Raw genomic sequence first — 22,806 nt, 5'->3', positions numbered from 1 at the left:
GGGAAAAGTGGATGGTGCTACAAATGAAATATTGAAATATTCCAACAGGCCACCATCACTTTACTATATATGGTTAAATATATAGATTTATAGGACAGGTGTTAAAAAAAAGCAAATTAGAGAATAAGAATATGCACATTTACTTGATTTTTCTACAGTGTTGATTTAATGCAACATTCTTTCAAGACCAGCTCTTTGCCATTAAGGATGATTCTGATGCGCTGCTGTTAAAAGCATTGATCCAGACTGGTGTTCATTGCAGTTGTTCAGGTTTATGTTATTTCCCTTGCAAGTTTCAGGACCCTACCTCTTGACAGTAGGACAGGATTTCACCAGGCTCTTTGAAGCAGCCCGGACGGCCCTGAGGATCCGGCTCCCACTGGCCAGTCTGTAGGTTCATGTGCAGGAGCTGACGGCCACAAAACATGGCAATCTGCGGCTCTGCCACCTGGAGGCCTGGCCCGTTCACCTCGGTCATTGCCAGAGCCTAAAAAGCATGGGAGGGAGGGGGGGAGGAGAGACAAGGGAGGTGAGGAGGCGTCGATACAAACACAATGGCAGATAATATTGCGTTTGAAGCTGATCCAGGGCGGGTAGACCACAGATAATTCCTAAATGCACTCCAGCACTATCCAACATTCGACCCCAAGTGTAAGCCAGGGTGCAAGACTGAGTAAGTGTAAGATCGAAACAGAGAGGCGAGAATGTAGAGGAAGGAAGTAGAAGCTAATACACAGGAGAATTGAGTGCACACTGCAAGCTTTAAGAGAATATCGGAAAAACTAAAAATTCAGGAAAGATCCATAGAAGACTCCCTGTTGAAATAACCCTGAAGTGAATGACAAGAAGAGCCAATAAAAGGCCTGAGTTATTGACTGATGGCATATGCTCCCTGTTTGCTGACAGCAGAGACAGCTGACAAAAGGAATGGATGGTGGATGAAAAGGAAGGTGTATAGCAGAAATATACAACAGTATGTAAAAGACTGCCTGCCCCCCGCCCCCCTTCTCCAGCGGCCTTCTAGGATGTTGTTATTGATCGTGGGATATGTTGCCTCTGCCTGGGGGAGGGAAGAAACAGCAGCTAGGGTTGGGAGTCAGGTGTTAATACAAGCTCATTGACTGATGGGCCACTTCACTACATTAACACACAGCACAGAGACAGCGAGAGCCCAGGGAGGAATAAAGGAAGGGAGGGGTTAGGGAGGAGGAGGAAAACAGCACAAACAAGGACTTCATCTGACCTAACATACAAAACAGTTTTTTTAGAAAACGGGACGGCAGCAAGCCTTCAAAAATCATGGGAAAGTGCAAAAGTATGTTATGTTGGATGTCTGAATCATCTCTGGTGCAAACATGAGTTGTTTACCAAACACATGCACACAGTCTGCTGGAGGTCACTTAGTGCAAGTAAAAGATGTGGGTTTCTCAGTGCATCACTTGACAGTAACATTCATGGTAGAGAGCATGCAATAATGTTTACTGTCCAACCTCCCAACTCCTCAAAAAGGCATCCCGCGCCCCGGAGCCTATGTAAAACGCATATCCTTTCATCTGCGCTGACAGACAGAGAGATAGACATACTGATGACAGACAAGGCGAGCGACGCTGAGCCAATTAGAAGGAAGTTACCCAAAGGGAAGGAATGGAGGAGATAAAATATGGGAGAGTGACGCCTGATCAAAGGGAAGCCCTGCTTTGGCCGACCGGAGCTCAAGTGTTTGAAGTCCTAATTAAAATTCAAACAGAATAAAATAAATATATAAAACCCTTTGAGTAAATGTACAATAAATATAAAAGGCCCTGAACAGTCTATGCATTATAATTACGCTAAGAGGAGTTTGTGTTTCTGCATGTCCTAGCAGATTTCTTACAAATTACGGATCTACTTTTCATTATTGCTGACCATTTCTCAAAGCGTAGCAGAGTTTTTTAGATTTATGAATGCATTTTCCTACCTTATAGACTTTTTCCAATTCATTTTAATATTGTTTGAATATAAATTGCCAGTGGATGATGAGCAAATGAGCTTGAGACAGGTAATCCGTCACAGTCAACATGCTACAGGATAGATTTATACTTTGAACATAACTCATTTTTTAAATGCTACAAAATTGACTTTGCCTTTTTCTTGTTGAGCATATTTTCCCATTGTTTGCCTTCTGGGGTTTTCACAATATTGCATTCTGAAACAATGCTTTTTTGAAGCCAATTCTAAAGCTTTGGCTGGTCAGCACTTGCACAGCAAGTTTCAAGTTAACGATCACCCCACAGTTAAATGAATGAAAACAATGGCTGCTTAGATGGTATGGAAAACATTTAAAAATCTAAAATAACTAAACATTTGGTTTGGAAAACAAACTCTTATTTGTACTTCGTATGATATTTATATTGAATTTATTGTGCTTTATTCTACAAATTTTCAGCAACATGAGCGATCTTTGCGACTGTGCAGTGCTCAACCTGTTTAGGCTACAAATCTACTTGGTTACGTTTAGGAAAAGATTGTGGTTAGGGTTAAAAGAAGTATGTTTGTTACATTACTTACGTATATGACGTTAGTCAAGTATGTAAGTTATGAAACAAGAGTAAGGTAAAATAAGTCAATGGTGACTTTTGCTTTCACAGAGACACAAACGGCATACTTCTGGGTGGGAGTCCTGTGTGTTTTTTGACCCATTTTTTTGTCTACCTTGACGTCCTCCCTAGGGGACTTTATCACTTTATAAACTACGTTGCCTGACTTCCTCCTTATAGGCAATCCTGCACATCCTGGCTCACGATTACGTGGGTTATATACAAATTAAATTCTGCATTACTTTTTGCATTATAAAATATTGACTATATTGACAGTGCTGAATTTGAGCTTTTTATTGTTTAAGAGTATTGTTGGATGAGCACAAGAAAACACTGCTGAAGCTGCTGATCTAATGTCTAAATAGATATATCTCTTTGACTCAGGGAAGGTCAGTGCCATGAAAAAAAGAAGAAAAATACTTCCTGATATTTCAGAAGATAACCTGGCAGCTCCCCCTGGTCCAGCTCTCTCATTCTGCCTGCTCTCCACTACTGCACTTGCAGAAAATCAATGCTGAGCGACTGCAACTGTATCGCCACGTTCCCCCCAATCAATAGCAGTCCATCAGGAGACTGAGGCCATGACCTCCAGGCAAGGCCGCACACCCAGCCTCCAGCCTGATCTGGAACCAGATTAGATCTCCCTCTTGTGATAACCCATAATAAGAAATACTGTTTTATGATGTACACTTCTTTTGGTCTCCTATGATCACTCCTTTCCCACACGCTGGTCACCACCACACACAGCCACAGTATCCCATAAACCTCGCTCAGGGGCTGACATCACATAGACTCAGTCTGCTCTGTTGTGTAAATGCCAGGCAGTGCCTTTGGACAGTATGTGTTTCATCATACTGTCATTGTATTCTCACAGCAATAACCAAAGCTGTCATCAACATGCGTCAGTCCTTTTTGTTCTTAAAAATGGTGAAGAACACTTTTAAGGATACATCAGTTGCTGGACAGAAATGTATTTTGCGGTATTTAACATCTTCAGTGCTTCACGTAGAATGGTCAGATTGTGGACCTATTTTTTTGAAAAATAAACACTGACCTGGGAAATCAGTTAATGCAACACTAATGAGTCTGGGAAACATCTGGCAAGACTAAGTGCTTTAACTCGGGAAAGACAATAGAAGCCTGATTTCATTCCAGTGAATGTTGTTGACTGTACTTGTTCCGAAAACATACTGTTTTCATTAGCTTTTTTATTTGATCATGTTTAGTCAAGTGGAACCTTAAAACTTTAGAAAGTAACTTTTTGATATTAATGAACGTCCGTTACATTCAAGCCATTGCCAAATGAGTTGCTACAAAGCTAATTAAGCTCTACAAAACTCTCTCTGTATTTCTCAGTATAGCTATGTACATCAGATTGTGGCGTCCGGTGACTTTCCCGCGCAGAAACTCGAGTAAAGATAATTACCTCTTCTGAAGAGTACATCATGTTTTTTAATTTTTCGTGTCCTTGGCTACTAGCAACTGTGTGGAGGAGCGGTGGGGGCTGTGTGCGGTCACGGAAGGCTTGTATCATGTGGACGCGCCAACATTAGAACCAACCTTAGAATTGCTCATGGGGGCGGCAGAAACTACGCACTATAGCTTTAATTACTGTATTACACTAAAATATATACATATCACTTTTACAGTTAAGCCAGGCAATTAATCCTAAAATACCTAGGCAATTAATGCTAAAATACCTTTTAGCATGCATTGCTAAATAGTACCTATTGTACTTTTTGTCCAGTTCAAATAATTGCATCATGTCAATCGTTCTTAAGCCCTAGATCACATATCATTGTGAAATCAACTCCAATATCCGACCTGAAGCCCAACCACGACAGAACTGCACGAATATGTATGTACCAGAGTGCTGTTGAGGACGGTGGAGAGGATTTGCTAAGTTGCTAATGATGGCAAGTTGGTCATTCAACCAAGAGCAGAGTCTAACAACATAACAATCGTCAATTGATAAAGAAAGAGATTTTGGAGGGCAGGGAAAATCATGTGTAGCTAAGTATGGTGCACACTTATTTCTGTTGCACACACCTACTTTATTCCAAAACTGTGGGTCATACAGACCAAACATGTACACAACAAATTGTCTCCCATATAACTTACCAATTAGTGAACCTGAATAGGTAACAATAAATAATAAATGTAGCCATGCAAGCAGCATGGCTCTATAAATGTCAATGTCAGTCCACTGGTCGGTCGGTCCACCACTTTGGACCAGCCTGAAATATTTCAACCACTATTGGATGGATAGACATTCAGAGGATAAAGCCTACTGACGTAATCCCCTGACTTTTCCTCTAACGCCATCACGAGGTCAACATTTTTGGCTTTTAGTGAAATTTGGTACAGACATTTATGGTTAAATTACAATGTGTTGTAATTACTTTATTAATCCGCTGACTTTACCTCTAGCACCTTCATCAGGTCAAAACTTCTAATTTGTCCAATACTTTGGTTGATGACCAATTATCTGCAAAGTGTATGACATTTCCATCAGCCTCAGATTCACTTTGTGTTTAGTGCTTATTAGTAAAATGTTAGCATGTTAACATGCTTAACTAAGATGTTGAACATGGTAAACATTATACAGCTTAAACATCAGCATGCTATTTTCATTCTGTGCATGTTGTTATTCCAGCATTAGGATTTAGCTCAAAGCAATGCTGTGCCTGAGTGCAGCCTCTCAGAGCTGCTAGCATGGCTGTAGACTCATTTCACTTGATTCACAACATATATTTAATATTACTGATCATTATTTAAAAATATATATTTTTTATTTATTTAAACAAAGCAGAAAGGTAATGCTTACAAAAATTACAAAAAGTAAAACGTGCTTTTCTTTCAATGCTATGAGGTCTTTAGTAGACACATTGCTATATTCACTAGATACAGATTAAAGAGAAAGACAATAGTCCTCTGTGGTGAGGGATTAGGCTTTTTATTCACAGCTAAAAATAGCTTTTGCTACAGTGAATGAATCATTCTCGGGCCTTCATTAAGCTGTTTTGTCCATGTTTTATACTTACAATTTATAGCTGTACTTCCCTTAGGACTGACAAACATGAAGACAAAGATTTTCAGTGTCTTGGTGGTACGCAATTTGTATTTAGTGTTAAGACTATCGTGATGTGAGCAAGGCAGTGTAAGACTCTCTCTGAGTCTCGCTGAGGCACACTGATCCAGTTTGCTTCACAATCTGTCAACAATTATGCCTCTTCTCCAGTAAAGGACAGGCTGCAGAGCCGCTCTCCATGTCTCAGTGAGAAAATACAGTAGTGTACTGAAGCATCTCTGTGCAGTACAGTCTGCAAGAGGTTCAGACGTTGGTAAGGCAGCACTGTTCAACCATGCTGAGTCCCACATATCATGTGCTAGTGCTGAGGAGGCTGAACAGGCAGACAGCCCAGAAGCCTGACAGCTCCCCACTGCAGAGAATGCTGCATCATTAATAACGACCTGGTGATATAAAGCATTGATTGGCTTTCTGCTTTTACATCAGGTTCTTCTTTGCATCCGTTAGCTCCCTTGAAATTCTATTTTTCTCTGATCTGCTTCTCCATATCCGCTGCATACTGACTGTGCTGCTTCACACATGGTTGCCTCCACAATTGCAGTAGCAGAAAGCTTCACAAGGAAACTAAGTGATCCCATAGAGACAAGGACACACTGTGCCAGAAGTTGTGGAAAAGCTAATGCAGATATAATAATGGTTAATTATATTTTCACAGATATCCCTCTAGGTTATGATGCTGCAGCGTGGAACACCCAAAATAAGAGCCTACAACAGATATGATCTTGTAAAATAAATAATTCTGCAAGTCAGGGCTGGGTTTGGGCAAGGGCAGTACATTTACATGTTCCTCAGCATCTTCCACACTGGTCTAATTAAATTTTCAGCACCTGTTCCACCCTTATGTTGCAGGATGACTTCATCCTCTGTAATGATGCAATCTGCGGCCCTGGCAGGCAAGCCAGACCAGTAAGGGCGGGGGAGAGGAGCCCACCCATCATTGCTCACCTTTTATAAGTTGCTGCCAGACTGTACATTGGCGAACCATGCCATAAATGCATCAGATGCTTTAGGTAGTTTCTTCTATTCTTCTTTTAGTGCTTAGAACATGGAGCAGAATAATTACAGTCACATAGGGGCCTTTGATAGCACTAAGATCATTTTTATTCCCTTGCATACAATTGTGATTCATTGTGCTTTTGATCCTGCTTTATGTTTCTCTGAATTTAATTTATCTATAATTCATCTGTTCTACACTTCCTTTGTTAGGTATGCGCCCTTTGTATGCCCTATGTATTTGTGTTATTACAAGGTACATGTGTGTATCTGTGCATATGTTGTGTGAAACACTATGGTGCTTACTTAAAGTTGAAAATGCACTAGCAACTATATAAATACAAACTCTTTGGTCAGAGATATATTGCAGAGAGCTTGACACCTGATAATTAACTAGAGACATCAAACCCCTGAGGAGCTAATCCCTACTCCCTAGTAACAAGGATCTGGGATATCCCATCTAACTAAAATACACCATGTAGTGACAACATGCATCACAAGGACAGACAACTTGTAAAATTCCAGGACCTGAAGATCCAGGCAGCAACATTTGTACATTATACATTTGCTCTCAATACTACTAAATGTTGCTATCAGAGTTTATATACTTCAAGTCATTATATTTCCAAATAAATACTATTATGTAATGCTGGTGATACATGTAATTAAAAAACAAATGAGTTACTATTAAATCTATCTACTGTGAAAATTATGAGCTTTTCACTCTTGGTGTGAAAAGACGGGTTAGCTAGGATTGCTCATGATTGCTGTTACATTGTGGACTGGCCACTTTCCATCACTCATGTAGGGAACACACCCACATACAAATAGGCCTCATCGATGCATAACCTATACATGTATGAAACACACACACACACACACACACACACACACACACACACACACACGCCTTCCTGAGCATGTCTTTGTACTTCTCTGCAGCACAGATGGCTGAATAGTGGGTGTCTTCCTGCTCTCTGGACCCCTCCTTCACTCTCTATATTCCCCTTTCTCCGCCTCCTCTCAAGGCTGAGCCCGATCCACCCATGCCACCCTATCCTTGATATCTCTCTTGTCTCCCCCTCCCTCACTAACAGCTTTCACACAATGCCTGACACTGTTGTTTGGCCTCCCTCCCTAGGCCAGTGCTAAATGGCCAGAGAGATTTGTGAGCATTCATCATTGTAATCATGTTGGTTAATTATTCATAGGCTCCATCAGGCCTCTTCCTGGTGTGGCATGTAGTTATTAGAGAGTAGCAACATTAGTCTGCCAGACTCTCATGGTGCAGAGGGGACAAAGGAGGATAGAGCAGGTTAGCTCAGCACATTGACACTCATTATTACACATCTTTGACTAATGGCTAATTGAAGCCATTCATTTTCTATTCAGAAGAGACTGATGGGCAGAGTGGAACACATTGCATTGTGTTTTATGTATTGTTCTATTGCTTCCTACTGTAAACCACATCTGTAAAGTTACTTATTGCATACTAATCTGAATATCTTATTTCAATGCCTGTTCGCCAACCATTAAGGCTTTTTGGTTGCAAAGATGTGCAACCATTACAGCCTTCTCTAAGTCAGGTCTCATCAGTCCAGATTACAGCGGTCCAGCCTCCAGCTGGGCACACTGGAAACAGATGGCCCAATAATCACCAGGGTTCATCTAGGTCTGAAATAGCAGCCAAAACCAGCTCCCAATATTTGATTTAATTTCAAGTATAGCTTAAAATACAGGGCATGTCAGATGGCATCACTGCAAGAGACATCATAGATCTGAAGGGTGGCAGTGCCAACCATTTTATGATTGTGGTTATTTAGGAGTACTCAGATTTGTGCACACTGGGGTCTTAATATATATTCTTTCTCTAGGTTTTAACATATATCTTTCCAACTAGCAGTCTACATGCTGCTGCAGTTGGGAAATAAGAAAGAGACTTTCTTCTGTAAAGGTCCTAACACCTCCTGGAATCATATGAGTTGGATACCGATTTCCCTTATGTATGATAGCCCCATGGGACTCAACAGAACCCCAATGACCACCTTTCCCAGCTAGGACTCACATGACTCATGATAAATATCATGTATACACACATCCTGCATCTCTCTTCCCCTTTCTCTCTTTATATTACACTCCATAATACACACACCTGTATTTTACTCCCATTGTGCAGGCAACATTGTTACAGATATGTTTCCTGTGAGCTTTTTTTTTATCGTTTAAGCATCCTGCCTTTCAGCAGCATCTGTGGTCAAACTTGTCAGGAATGTCCAAAGCAATCACAGGAACAAAAAACAGGAAACTCCCACAGATACAACATTGATTTTTATGCGTGGTGTTTCCATTTCTCTGGGAAGGCAGCATACGCAATATTCCAAATTAAACAAGTGATTGTGATCCTTGTGTTGCATAGAGTAGAGTAGGCTCAACTTGTCTTCCTCTCTGTTCCACCCACATTTCAACAAATGCTGTTTCTGACTCACGCACCATAATGACGCCACACTGTGCGTGTTTTCTCTCCAGAAAGGACAAAAACACAAAGGGTAGTTTATCATTCACTGGATCCTCTCCTGCAGATATGTGGGACACAGAAAACTGCATAATAATATTTCATTAAAATAAATCCAACCAGAAAAACAGAGACTCCAGAGTCCAGAGAGCTTCTTCCACATTGCCAAACTGAAATGATTTTGTCTTCTGTAGCATTGTTGATGCATTTCTGCTGTTACATAACACTGCTGAACCTCCTTCACAGTTAAGCAACACAACATGGGGATGCCAACATGGTAATACCAAACACTGTGAGCCTGCAGATATGATTTCAAGCTGAAGAGCTACCTCAGGGGATTGAAGGAAGCGCAGATTTCAACACTTCAGGTCCATCTGAAACATCCTAATGTCACACAATTGCCACTGAATCAAGGAAGATTTTAAAATTGACACAATGCAAACAAGCTCTCCAAATCTGTATTTATGTGGTAAATACATTAAAAAGTCTTCAGTCATATCTGTGACTCGAAGGTTCACATTTTTATTAGCAAGTGCATGGTGTGCATGGTCACAGCTAGAATGTATTAAACACAAAGACAATTACTTTCTACAGGCTAGTGTTGCCTTTTCTCCCACATACATAGTTCTAACCTCTCTTCTGATAAGCAAAACGTGCATACATATGTCAAATAATTATTATCCTGAGACCACAACAGGACAAGAGCAGCATTTAATTTAGTTCCCCATTTAAATGAATGACAGACTTTGAGCTGGATCTCTAGAATGGGTAATCCACCCTGGAACCAAACCTTCGTATCGCACACTCTGGGCCGTTGCTGCCTCTCAAGCCCAAGGTAAATGGAGATAAGGCAGTAACATGATTTTCAATTTCAGACAGAGGACATATCTACAAATGATAACTTTATTCATAGTAGAGTAAGTTATCGGACAAGTGTGTATTTTGTGCAGGGGCAGACGAGACTAGAGGTCTTAAAGCAATACCATAACGCCCTTGAGCATGTTTTAAGTAGATTAAAGGAATCTGAAATCCTAAATGAGGGTATGTTTAGGTTAAACTGTAATAATTGATCCATTTAAAAACAGACTGTATTTCTACGGTCTCCCTGACAAACAGCAGGCAGCCAGCATCAATAAGATCTGATGCTTCTTCTTGCCTTCTTCTTATCTCACACTCTGGGTCTTTGCTGCATCTCTCAAGCCCTTCACTCTGCCTTTGACTCTGTTGTCTTTGCAGCCGATTTGCACTGAAGTCTTTCTTCCTGGGTATTCTCCTTTGGATCTGCACGTCATCTCTCCCCCAGTTCTACTTTTACTTCCCTGTCTCTTCATGCACTTTGTGAGTATTGCACATAATTGGTAAGTGTACCCTCTACAGATCTGTCTACACTGCATGTTGTGCTTGTTAAAACAAGGAATCTGCCAATAGAGTTAAAAGTTTCATGATCAGTTATAACGGTTTGGAGTGCATCTTGCAGGAAGGCAAATTACTTGGAACACATTAAAGGGATACTTCACCGATTTAGCATTAAGCTTTGTCTCAGTAGAAACACGGTAGTATTTTTGAATGACCGTGCTTCCCTCCCTCATGTCCCCCTGAGACCAGAGATCTCTGTATTGTGGGTCTGCAAAAAAATGACGCAAAAATCGTCGTTTTACGTCATCGGAAGATTTTTGCCCAAAGGCAAAGGACTACAGCCAGTACCAGGAGCTACTTCCGCATAGCCCATAGGGGGTTGGACTCCGGCATTCTCCGAAATTTCACGAACCAAAACAACTGTCAGCCACCTTGAATCCTCGCGTAGCTTAGTGGCTTCTCCGCATCAAAACTTTAGATAGATTTATTCATCCCAAAGGAAATTTTAGAACAACAATTATGTGCATTCAAACTACCGCACACGTGTACCACCGGGATACATTGGTACAGATCGGAGAATATGCAGGACACTTCATTACAGATGGAATACTCGACACAGCTTCGCCCGCCTGCTATTCCATTGCTCGAAGCCTCTGGCCGGTGAAGGGACATCATCAGCGGGGAACGTTGAACAAGTTTGCCTGTGGAAAACTAATGCTAGTCGGCCACCTGTTCCATCAATCCTGCTTGCAAGTGTCCGCTCATTAGACAACAAACTGGACTACATCCAACTTCAATGAAACTCCCAACGCGAGTTCAGAGACTGCTGTGTTTTTGTTGTTGTGGAAACAACTGCTGTATTGGACTATCCAGCTACCAGGCTGACTGCTCTGTCGCCGGGTAAGACTAGCTAGTGGAGGTGGGCTGTGTTAACACGGACTGCCTGGTGCAGAAATGGGGTGTTGTATCCAACTAACTGCTAACTGCTGGTGGAGTTTGTGATGCCGACCATTCTACATCCCACGCAAATTTGTATACTCTGTGATACAGCCCACCAAGCGCTAATGCTAGTAGCTATGTGTTAGCTGAACTTTACGGAGCATATCGTGTGTGCACTAAATCTAGCCTGTTTCATATGTCGTTTTTATATAATGTTGTTTTCATACATTTTAATTGTGTAACCAATTGAGCCATGGTGAAACGTTGTTTCGTGTATATGGTTGAAATGACAATAAAACACACTTGAGTTGACTGTCTCACTGTCTGTCTGTAATGGTAGGCGTGGCTTGGGAGTAGACGCTAAAGCAGCGAAGCAAGTGCATTGTGGGATTTGGTGTCTTTCATCCACATGAGCCAAAAACACATTTCTGGCTTTTCTTGGCCTAGAAGTCACCAATTTCTAAAAAAAAAAAAAATCACATTTCTGCTACATAAGTGACTCAGTTTAAAGATATAGTCATCTTTCCAACGGTGAAATATCCCTTTAAATTGCTTTGGAACTTAAATCACTCAATTTTAAATTATTTGTCAAGTTCATATTCTTTTCAGAAAATGCTGAGTCCTTTGGGACATGGATGCATGTCATCCATATGACTTATGACCGCCTATGTTCTTTGCGCTTTAATAGCACAAAATATGTAAACTGGAATATGGAATTGGTTATCTGTCTTTTTTCTGCTGCATTCTCTATCTTGGTTTTTATGATTGCAAATAAGTCTTTTAAATTAAAGCAAGTCAAATACATAAAACGGTGCTGAACTGAATGTGCACATAAAACAAATAGACAGTTTCAGCAGACGATGGAGTGATATACTGCATAGGGAAGAGGCGGTGACAGAGGAGGGGCAGAATGGAAAGGGGGTTAAAACATTCATATATCTTTTTCCTTCTGTCTCTGATTTATGCACATGCACAATTCTAATCACATCATGCCTGCTCCCCTGGGAGCATGTCTAGCAGATGCATCTTATGAAAATTAGGCTCTGAGGTTATATATATATATATATATATATATATATATATATATATATATATATATATATATATATATATATATATATATATATATATATATATATATACATATATACACACACACACATACACACACAGTATATATTGTGTGAGCCTCACAAAGAGAATGTGAGGTATAGGCAGATTGGTGTGTGGTTGTGTGTATTTATTTACATCATTATTATATGTATTTGTTGAGGTGGTGGTGTGACCAGAAAGCTAAAAGCAGTAATTGATCTTTTTAACTGTGGCGGAGACCCCACATCCATACTGCATAAATACGTTATACGTCACATAAAGTATAATGGTATGTGTATGTACCATTTAACCAAACTCCACAACATGTTGGTTCATGGCTTTAAACCAGAGGCATGTGGTATCACCACAGTGGGAACAAACTGGTCTTTAACTCCCAGTGAGAGATCCGATTGTACAGTATGGCTAGCTTTACCCCCAACAAACGGCAAAGACATAATGAGGGGAGAACCTCTTCCCAGGTCTCTCAGAGAGTAGGTTGCCCTGCACAGCATCTTTGGCCTACTGTTCATGGTAATGAGGTGCTCTGTTAGTGAACAGCAGGATGAACAGCTAATGATAGGACCCGCTGGGACCGGCTTTCCGCTTGTACAAAGCAAAGTAAAAGAAATCAAGGTTCCGCTCCAGATGAACTTGATGAAACTGAATTAACATCAGCTTCAGTTCACTTGTTGGCCTCTTCGTCTGTCTCACTTTTTCCCATCGAACTCGTAAACAGAATGTTTTTTTTAGGCCTCTCCTCTACGTTCTCCCTCTCAGCATCACTTGGCCACTAAGGGTGGTTGCCATGGTAACGCCACCCACAGGAGCCAGCTACCTTCCCTGTTACCGTAGCAACTGGTTCCCTACAGAATTTCAAGCATGTCACTCAGTCTCTCTCCCGCTCGTTTTCTCTCTCTCTCTCTCTCTCTCTCTCTCTCTCTCTCTCTCTCTCTCTCTCATGAAAGAGTCCCCATATGTTTGGTTCGACTTTGTATCCTCGGCGGATCGCTGATCGCTGGCTTAATGGTTGGTTAGCTTTCCTTATCACTGTCTGTTGGTTGTTTAATCGCCACTTAAATTACTTTATGCAATACTGGGCCCTGCTGAGTTGGGCTTATTGACTCTCTTTAGAGGCAGTGAAAACTTAAATAAATCGGCAACTATATTTTTTATGAATTAATATTAAAAGACATTATTCATGAAGAATGGCAAACAAAATGCTACTTTTTATACGTTTCATATGACTGGAAACTACCTTGGGCACTGGGAAATTGTGATGGGCATTTTTTTCTCATAGATTCTTTCATTGATACAATTACTCCAACCATTGCAAAACATCTACAGAATAATCAATCAAGAAAATGATTGTTAGTCACAGCCATAAATGTAATTAGTATAATATAAATTATAATATAATACATCAATGGTATTAACATAATAAATACAATTAATGCAATATACCATATTTAACAAAGTCTTGGCTGCTATTACACCACTATCAGTGACAGCATTATATTGTATTGTTTTTGATGATTCACTCTTGGTAAATCTCAATGTGGTGACTCAGTCGCTGACATGATGATTCATCACATGTTCCTCTTATTCCTCTGCTTCAGGCCCAGCACAGCCTGCATGTTACAACACAACTGGTTAGCTTTCCATTTTTGTTTTACCAACTGTCCCTCCAAGACTTCCTTTAAGTATGCTCATACTCACTATTACAAAAGATGGGATATTAACAAATTTGAATCATCTGATTATCATCGGCAGAGGCATAAACGATAAATTACCTCACCAAGTGTCTTTATGGATCATATTCAAAACAAGCACTTTTACATTTCAGTAGCACTAGAAAGCACAGTTTGACAAATCCACTGAGGACAAATATTAATGACAACTGAGATCATATGAGGCTGACATGTCCCGTCTTGCATTAGTCTTCACAGTGTTATTTTAGACCGGGCCACTCTGGTGAGATAATGCGTGCTGGCGGTGCAGTCTGCCAGTCTGTGCTGCAGAATCACTCAGTAGATTAAATATTAGTGTTATCTCATTTCCTCAGGCCATACAGTCTCCACAGTGTCCAACTGAAGGGAAAATGCTTTAATCATTGAGACAATCTGTACAGAAGACCCCTTACTGGGACCTGGAACCTCCATTTCTGATTTGTGCTTTTATTACATTCTTTTTTCAAACCCCTGCTAGACTCACGCAAAGTTTCCAATTTGTCAGATGAGCTTGGTTGAGTATTGGCTGTTAACTGGCACAGCATGGCCTTGGCGAGCAAAATGACCCTGAGCTGAGAAAAGAAAGGAATACGATTTGTCTCTTACCATCACTAGCTGAATCTTATTGCTGATGATTAACAGCAGCCACAGCAGCACCTGAGTCCCTGTATCATCTATAGCTGCTTGCACCAGCCTGGTTGTTTATAGTAGGTAAGCCATCTATGTATACTGTATAAAACAGAGGCAGAGTCAATTGCAGGCAGCCTTTGAAGAATCTAATCTGGGGTTGCGGAATACTAAGCCTCGAGTCAAATGCTGTGGGAACATTTTGTCTCAGGGGAAGGGAGGGTATGTTTGAGGAAATATGCACTCCTCTACAATAACACATTAACACTGGTAAATAAACAACTGCTGGCAATCCTGTTGGTTGCATATTTGGGAAAATATCACATTTTTGTCTCATTGAAGTACTCATTGAATATCCAATACTCAATATTAAGCTAACTTTACTGCTTACGCATACACATCATAGTAGATTGTCAAAAAGCATTTAGGGAAATGTAGGAAATCACTAAAAGAGAATTTGATGGCATGTATTTAGGGGAAATGGGTACAACCAACAAGCAGATTACAGCACAAACCTAACAATGTAACTCCTGATATTTGCTGAAAGAAATTCACTTTGTATTGTATTGGTTCATATTGGAAAAATATATGATGGTAATACTTTTGTGTAGCGACAATAGAGAACCAGAGTTATGTGCAAATAAAGACAGATGGAGTCAGATGTCTGAAAATATCAAGAATGAAGAAAGAAATGTAAAAAATGAATAAAACAAAGGGTGAGTTTGGAGCATGAATTATTCAAAAAGAATGAAAGTATACACAAGGAAATTTAAAAGATGTCACTGGCCACTGAAAGCTGCTGAGGCAGATGGAGGAGCAGTGTCTGGGAGAGAGGGTAGGGGAGGGGTAAGGAGTGCCTCTGGGATGTGGCAGTGGAGGCTGGGGCAGAGACAGAGGAGGGATGAGGGGGGCAGAGAGAGGAGGAGACAGGCGTGGGGATTTTCTTTTGTGTTCTGTAGAGCGAGCCTGGGGAGTGGACCTGGAGGGCGGGGAAGAGGGGTAAGAAAAAAAACAGGTAGCATGAAGAGAGAGGACTGGCATCGAAGCGTTGAGAGGCTGCGTGACAAGTGCCAAAGCCCCGTCGACAAGCAAGAGCCCAGACCTTTCCACAGCCTTTAATAATTGATGGAGCTTCTGCAGCGTGCCATCTTTATAAAGCAGCAAGTGTGTGGTGAATGTGTGTGTGTGTGTGTGTGTGTGTGTGTGTGTGTTTCTGAGTTATCTGTGTAAGTGTGTGACCTAATTGTGTGTATGAGTGGTTTCTACCCATCAATACCACAGTACATTTGTTACATTTGGATTTATGTCTTAGAAATTAGCTTTAAGTCCTTCTGACAGGAGCTGTGTGTTTTTGTAGCCAATGCTGTGCAAATGATTACAGAGTGAAAACAACCTGCCAAAAAGTACATCCATTTCCCTTCATAACAGCTCCCAATGTTCTCCTGTATAATGTTAATACTGGCCTGATCAGTCTCAGCGGACCCACACTCTCTCCAACCCTGCAGCAATGGCCGTTAAGGAAATTAGATTTTTTACAGTCCCACTTTTAGTGCTCCACTCTGGCTGCAGGGTTTTTTCTTGCTTTTGCACCCCTTGTCTCTTTTCAAGGCCACCTGTGAATACGACAGAGATGGATCTCTCTGCTCTTCCAGATGCCCAGGCTGAACAGCCATAGGGCTGGGTTCCTCCATTAGCATGCACTCCACCCTGCAACCCACATAACATTCTACATGCTCTACATCACTTACACTATCCTCCCTCACCCTCTCCATTTCTCAGATCATCCGCCCTGCCAGGGCAATCCTCTCTCTCTGTCTCTCTCTCTCTGTCTCTCTCTCTCTCCCAGCCCTCAATCTGTTTCACTGCGCTCTCTCATTTTCCTCCTGAACATGGAGGACAAGTGTTATCACCACACTGCAGATGTTTTTGAGGGGGGCTTCTTCTGAAACCTCCCACTAGCTGCGGCAGGACTAAACATCTCGTTTCGCCATGGCATTAAACTTTTCCGCAGAAATCCAACCCGTTAGGCTTACTGAGCCAGTTGTGCAGGGTGTGAAGGCCGTGGTCTGCAGTGATATCTCTGCCATGCAAGCCACATGGATGTGATCAGTATCAGTATCTCAATCCCTCTAGGTGACACTGAGCAAACTCATGACATGTGAAAGCACACACACATTAGAAACCTGCACACATCCGAACCACACAGTCCCATCTGGGCTTCAGCTTTTACCGACACATTTAACAGACATTTGATCTGCAAGTACTCAAGGCTTGAAATTGCCCCACAAATCTACATAGCCAATATGTTATATGTGACATTCAGTAGGTAGACGATGAAAAGTAAACTTTAAGGAAACTGGAAATTAATGTTGGTCTTTGATGATGAAACAGTTGTGTAGTCTGGGAAGCCAAAGAAATTAACTCATCAAATGCAGTGAATCAGGTTATGCATGGCAGGTTATAGAGATGACACAAAGTGATGAGCCTTGCAAGCAAACATTATTAAACGCTGAATTGGGAATTACTCCCTTTCCAGCTGAGACGCATAATTTGAAATATTTCAGTAAGGCCAGAAGACAAGATTGAATCATTTACAGGATTTGGCAGAGCTTTTCCTGAACCTATTGGGACGATGCAAATGTGCAATTAATGTCAATTTATTTTCAGCAGAAGAGCTGGATGAACTCCATGCCTGGAGACCCAAACACATATACTTTCTTCATTCACACTCTGAACAACTTGTAGCGATAATAAAAAATGAACCACCCCTCCCAATAACCCTCTTAACCGCACAGCACAAGGCACTGTTTCAATGTTGTCGATTGCAAGAAAGGCCAACAGGGCACAATAATATAATTCGTTAATTTGTCACCTTTAGTAAAAGCTCAATTACTAGGGCACTTTTACAGCTCTCATTTCACAATGACTCTGCAGGATTTAATCCAGGTCCTGTGAGTGTGCTGCACACCAAAATCATTGGAAAGGAACTCCGATACAGAGAACAGTGGGAAAACGTGATACAACAAAATGGTATGTTTTATGCCCACTTGCCTGTGGATATAGTAGAGAATAGCAAGCGCACAGGAATCCATTAGTGGAACCAGATTATCTCTTGGCTCTAAAATTAATTAAGTGAGTATAGGGCAGAGACTGTGTGTGTGCGTGCATGTGTGTGTGTGTGTGTGTGTGTGTGTGTGTGTATGTGTGTGTGTGAGAGAGATAGATAGATAGATAGATAGATAGATAGAGAGATGTAGTTGTCCTTATCTTTTTTTTCTGTTTTTTTCCCCCAATAAATCCTCTTGTGTTATTGCACTGCGAGGCAGATCGCAGTGGGAGGTGCATGGATCTGTATGGCTGTATTCCAGCATAAGGCCTGAAACTGCTGTTGGTGGGGATGTGTTGGTGGAAGAGGGGGGTTACACAGCAGCTTTATGACTCACCATTTTTATTTTATCTTCAGCCATACTAAAACCTATGTCTTACTTCTGCTCATTCCTTCCATTTTCTCTTCCTCCCTTTATGCTTCTGTATTTGCTGAAACCTGTAGATATGGTGGGTTAGTTTCTGGGTCTGCGACTACTCTTCTTCTGCAGCCTCTCTGGACTGGAGTGCTCAGGCTCCGGGTCACACTGCAGTCATTTATCTTGATAAATACAGAGCTGGTTGACTTAAGATGAGCACACCTGTAGTTCCTATAGCTTATTATTTTCTTTATCAAATATGGCATTTAACAAATCTTTTCTGTAGTAGTAGCTGTAGTTCTTTAATATCTTGTGTTGTATTACACAATTGCATGCAATGTTGCAAATCAATGACCAGGACTGCTAAATGACAATATCAGATTTTTTTTTTTATATGTTTGCATTACTGCAATAAGGGTACTTGGATTGGTTATATTATTTAGTTTACTGGATTAGCCAAGACATACCTGTCAGGTAATTGCATATAGTTTTCTATTAATTTCCCAGAGAATAAACTACATCATGATAGGGCTGTGTGATAACAATAAAATCCTCTTTAAATGGTATATGTAAGTCAATATCATAATAAGAGCTGAAGCAATAAACAATTAGTCGGCTGACAGAGGTTAATCAGTAGCCATTTTGATAATCTAATATTAATTTAAGTAAAAGAATGTAGGCAAAAACTTTGGTTGTCAATGGTCAGATAACATATATTGACTGTTAACGAAAAAACGTTAGTTGCAACACTGATCACAAAATCTACTGTATACACAGTTGAGAAATTGTCATTGGATAAAATAACTAGTCAGGAATGTCTGTTTGTCAACAAACCCAGAAAAGTAAATACCTATGAACAATATGATCTAGGGATGAATGGTATGACAAAATCTCTAAGAAAATGTATATCATCTTACAGTATACAGTATATTGTTACATCGCCCACTTCTATAGTATCATAATGTGATTGACTGTGGTATGTTATCCATATAGCCCACATCTATTAAAGATGAAAGAGCACATGTAATCGACCAAAAGGCTGTGGGCACACAAAACCCAACAAATGTAATGTAATTCAAACTTCCTCTGCTCCATGGATGTCAGTCAGTCAAACTACATGATATAGAAGTTTACAGGCTGTCCATGAAGGTGGTTGTTATTGTCATTTTTTTATGAATGACCTCTTGTACCCGAGTGTCAATTAGCTAAATGCTCTGGGTGCTGCGACAGGTACAGTAACTGGTATTGCAGCTGAGATACCTGGGAAGCCATTACTGCACTTGACATATGTGACAACCCGGCATCGATGAACAGACACAGAATGATGCTGAATTTGTATTTCAGCTAAAACAAACTAATCCAGAACGCAGTCTGGAAATTTAATTTGATTACGTTTTGATTATCCCAGAGCACTGACACATTTAAATATATTTCATTTTAAAAGAGAGATCAAAACAAATTGATCCAATTCACACATTTCAGCTGAATGAATGTTCAGTAAATTAAGGGAAGCTGACAGCTTTATTAGGATTAATACCACAGTGTAATCCAGCCAGCCAACCCTCTCACAGTGTAATCTTCAGTGTAAACCTTCATGGGTAGGTCTCCTTGTATGAAGCTAAAGCCTGTTCCTTAGCAGAGCAGTAATCCTGCTAAGGCTCTTAGAGAAGTGAAATTATTTCAAAATGAAAAGGAGAGGCTTTATGACTGCTACAGACTCACTGTGGAAGATGGCTAATAAATAAACATCTCACAAATCCTCTTAGGAACTTGGGGAGACTCAATATTCTACATACGATACGGTCGCTTCATTCACTCTTCATTTCCAGGTGGAAAAGTATGTTTGACCTGAAACACAGCTCCAGCTGGGACATCATGACTCATCCACCTCTCCTCCACACTCACGCTCACCTCCAAACACCACCCTGCTCCTACACACAAATGCCCATGCTCCAACCTGAATTCCTGCCTCAGGTCTATTACAGTGGGGGACATGATCGGTGACTAAAGAGTTATTAAAGGCAGAGTCCATCAAACTGCGTCTGCTGTAAGTCGTGATGAGACAGGCGGGAGGCGGAATCAGCTGGTGGCCCATTGATCTGTCGCTCTCTATCAGAGACTTTCACTATCTCCTCTCTACCTATTGATGGAGACAGATGCCAATAAGATGACCCCATATCTCTCATTTGTATACTCTGTATCGCACTCTGTGTCCAATGATATATCAAAGTCACAGCCTCTTGGATGATCAGTTTATTCACATGCATTTTCAAGGCAACATATTTAGAAATAGAGCTACATGAAAGAGGACAATCCATTGAAAATCTGACATTTCCTGATCCTCACTGTGAGACTAAATTGGGAGTTTTCTGATTCACTGCTCTGTCATGAAGACCAAATGTAACACAAAACAGCAGTTGCATATGCATGACTCCATCCTGCTCGAGAGCTGCACCACTCCTCTAAAGGACGGATGCAAGCTGATTTCTCTCTCTGACAAGGCCAGATGTCCCATACCAATAACATGGGATTTAAGCTCCATCCTTGCACAGAGCAAAAGGCCTATGTGACATTTTCATGTTCGACACAGGCCCAGGCTTGACGCAGCGAGTCGAATGCACTGTAAACCACGTCTCTATCAATACTCTTATATTTACGTCCTGAAAGTCAACGTCCGTGCTATTGCAGTATTTGCATTTTAAATCCTCTCACTATCACTGCGTTTTCGTGGACTCTGTGTGTCGTTACTCTTGTTGTCATAGGACGGAGCCCGAGGATACATTTACAAATTAAACCTGCCCTAGATAAGGGTGCGTGTCAGCAATATGGAGAAAGAGGCAGCTGTATGCGTGGCATGTGTAATGTCGATATGAACTATAACGCAGCATTTTGTCCACATCGACATTCAGTTAAACGGACAGCAAAATTACAATGCGCCATCGGTACAAATGGTTCAGATTGTCTTGTTCTTACCTCGACGTTTTCCAACACGCAGTAGGACAATACAGCTATCAATATTGCAGTTTGTCCCATTTTCTCGCCTTCTTTTGTCTCTTTTTTATAACGAAGTTGCTTTTGTTAAATAACTGCCTCCAACATACGCTGTCTGGTTACATGAGCTGAAGTGATGGACACTGCGTTCGTCGGGCGCCTTCCTGCGATATCTCCTGCGTCTGCGTCCTGTTCGCTCTTGCCAACGGGCTCTCCAATGGCAGCCTGGGATTTTATGTGGATGAAGGCTGACAGAACCAAGCCCTGTTTCTGCGGGAATTTATCACAGTTTACTCATGGCGACCTCACGGTGGCTTAGTGAGGAGAGACATCTGGTGGTGATGGGTTGAGAATGCACGACAGGGCTCGTCTGCTGATTATCAGTGCGTCAGTTTAAAGGGAGTGGAGTGCAACCAAAAATATCTGCTAATTAACATTACTTTGCAGTTTTCATTTGTGAATTAAATGAAGTGGGTTTCTCCTTCAGCTGAACAGCAAACAGATCTGGCTGTGTGATGACGTCATCCTGAGCCATAGAGAATACAACTTAAATCCCTCTCAACGCAAATTTTAAGACATATAAAATGCTCCTCTGTGAATAATATGTTTTGTCTGATATGTTTTTCATACAAAATAGTTCAAGTACTTAATAAATATTCTTAAAACTGCACCTACTCCTTCACACTTATTGAAAAATCCAGCATATGAATATACAAGCGTTTTTCATTTCAAACGTTTAACAGTTTAAATAAATCTACTAACACAAATACGGGTCACATAATTATTAAACCGGGTAAGAAATAATAATAATAAAAAAGATACATACAATTACCCTCAGTTGCCATATTAGGAACAGCTAGGTAACACTAATTACAACAGTCCTGCAATAAACTGTGTTGCATTATACTGAGTGGTGTTTCTAATATTTAGTATACCCTTATTGATCTAAATGGGGTGGACAACATATTTGAAACACTACTCTGTATAACGTGATCTAATTCAACAGGAGTATAAATGTGGCTGCCAAAATGTTCAGAAAGTTGAACCAACACCAAACTGTTTTAACAAAACCTGAACATTATAAACTCAATGAAGGTAGTACTGTTGTAGACTACATTAGTTTTAGATGTGTGCCTTGGAATGTAGCCTATATTTATTTATTTATTGAATTTTCTCATTTTATGTTATTTTCTTGTGCAACACTGGATACTACAAACCTCTTAAAATCCTGAGAGCGTAGGCTTAATTACTTTTTGAGGCCGTATTATGGTGTTGTTGTAGTGGATTGCAATATATTAAATTGTGTTCAAAATAGCTGTTTTCCAGTTATGTTAGCTGAGTGGACGTGCTGTTGTATTGCATTATACTTACATAAACACATAAAACCTCTGGACAGTGTCTGGAATCTCCAAAAGGAGCAGTGGGTATACACAACACA

General features: G+C 40.7%; 1 protein-coding gene across 2 annotated transcripts in view; it reads right to left on the bottom strand.

Annotated features, from left to right (window-relative positions):
* The window catches only part of aplp1 (amyloid beta (A4) precursor-like protein 1), a 33,789-nt gene extending 12,179 nt beyond the window's left edge, over window positions 1–21,610 (bottom strand). For both annotated transcript variants that reach the window (XM_078253213.1, XM_078253214.1), the window contains exons 1-2: window positions 21,351–21,610; window positions 308–487 (exon numbers count right to left, since the gene is read on the bottom strand). In XM_078253213.1, coding sequence (XP_078109339.1) covers window positions 308–487; window positions 21,351–21,410 — 240 coding nt within the window. In that variant the 5' untranslated portion in view covers window positions 21,411–21,610. The remainder of the gene's footprint in view (window positions 1–307; window positions 488–21,350) is intronic.
* Between the last annotated feature and the right edge of the window lie 1,196 nt (window positions 21,611–22,806).

This window comes from Sander vitreus, chromosome 6, assembly GCF_031162955.1.
Source record: "Sander vitreus isolate 19-12246 chromosome 6, sanVit1, whole genome shotgun sequence".
Taxonomy (NCBI): domain Eukaryota; kingdom Metazoa; phylum Chordata; class Actinopteri; order Perciformes; family Percidae; genus Sander; species Sander vitreus.
The sequence above is the reverse complement of the archived record's forward strand: the minus strand, read 5'-3'. Positions and strand labels throughout refer to the sequence as shown.